A 1399-nucleotide genomic window follows, 5' to 3' on the forward strand; every position below is an offset into this window, starting at 1 on the left:
ATCGATGAAACTAGGTAAGCTAAAAATGACAAGAAGTTAGTGCAGTGATGGTGAATTTCCTGTTATATGGCTTTCCTGAAATGTTTCCCATAGCATGTATTGGGCAGCATTCAAATGACTGGTCTTGGAGCTTTAGTTTCCACAACAAATGGGATAGATGGACTTCACATATCCTGTGTACCTCCTCATGTAATAGAAGCTAATAGAACTTCTCTCACATGGCCGTTATGACAATGAAGTGAGATCATGTAAGAGGAGAAAGGGTAAATCTGGTAAGATTTCTTATCAAATGTAGGGTTCCACTATAATGACTGCATATTGTTCGCTGTCGCTTGAAGTCACAGTATTTGTAAGTGAAGGCTCCGGAAAAGATGGAGAAGCATTTGTTCTCTTAAGCACCCAGTGTTCCCCCTTCATTCTTAAGTATAATACATTATTGATTTTCTTAGCCGACTCTTTCCACTTGAATTATCCAAAAGTATTAAAGTACTTCTGGTTACTAAATGCATTTGAAAGTAAGAAAATTACTTTTCTTTTGAAAAATGTGGAGATGGTGAATATGAAAAAGATGGGTTTTCTTCTTCTTTTATTTAAATGCAGGCAGGCTCCTCTGTTGGTATTTGTGATGTCTTACATTTCAATGCTAAATTCCAGCCTGAAAGGATTTCCCAGTAATGTAAGAATTGTGTGACTTAGTTTTTGGTGTCATACTTAGTGCCAATTGAAGGAAATTTGATATCCTTTGAAATTTGATGATAGTTTTTTTTCAAATGTTACATTTTCTCCCCTTTTCTCCAACTGATGTGTCTAAAGGAAAACAAATTTTTTTTCATTGACACCTGTTTTTACTACTTGTTTTTAGTAGAGCTTAATATAAATATAAAATATAATTTTAAGTTTTATTGTAGCATAGTACTATTTATGTTCTGTTCTAATGGTCTAACCTAGGAACAAGTTTGAAAAATTAGCTCAGCACACCTGACAGACTTAAATCTCTGTGTTTAAATAAAGAAACTATTATTGTGGAAATTTTCCTTTAATTTAGACATGTAAGTTTCTGTAATGTCTTCTCAAACTGACAGGTATCAGTTGACATCATTTGATTTGATGTGGCTTGGATAATACTTTGCAAAGTCTATTTATTTTTCTTTAAAAAAATTTTTTTATTGAGATATAATTGACAGATAATAATATAACACTGTGTAAGTTTAAGGTATATAATATGTTGATTTCACACATTTATATATTGCAATATGATCACTCCATATAGCAACTTGGAAGTTTATAATACAGTACCGTTATCTATCGCTAAGTCTTTAAATGTCCGCTTTTTTTTAAATTGGGGAATTGGGGGAGGGGAACAGTGTTGGGGAGTCAGGGAAGGGGAACAGACAAGTTG

General features: G+C 33.1%; 1 protein-coding gene across 1 annotated transcript in view; it reads left to right on the forward strand.

Annotated features, from left to right (window-relative positions):
* Nucleotides 1-1399, forward strand: part of PDE1C (phosphodiesterase 1C) — a 485865-nt gene that overhangs the window by 373369 nt on the left and 111097 nt on the right. Inside the window, exon 5 of the mRNA XM_019628811.1 lies at nucleotides 1-14. Coding sequence (XP_019484356.1) covers nucleotides 1-14 — 14 coding nt within the window. The remainder of the gene's footprint in view (nucleotides 15-1399) is intronic.

The sequence above is a fragment of the Hipposideros armiger genome, unplaced genomic scaffold, assembly GCF_001890085.2.
Source record: "Hipposideros armiger isolate ML-2016 unplaced genomic scaffold, ASM189008v1 scaffold_809, whole genome shotgun sequence".
Lineage (NCBI taxonomy): Eukaryota > Metazoa > Chordata > Mammalia > Chiroptera > Hipposideridae > Hipposideros > Hipposideros armiger.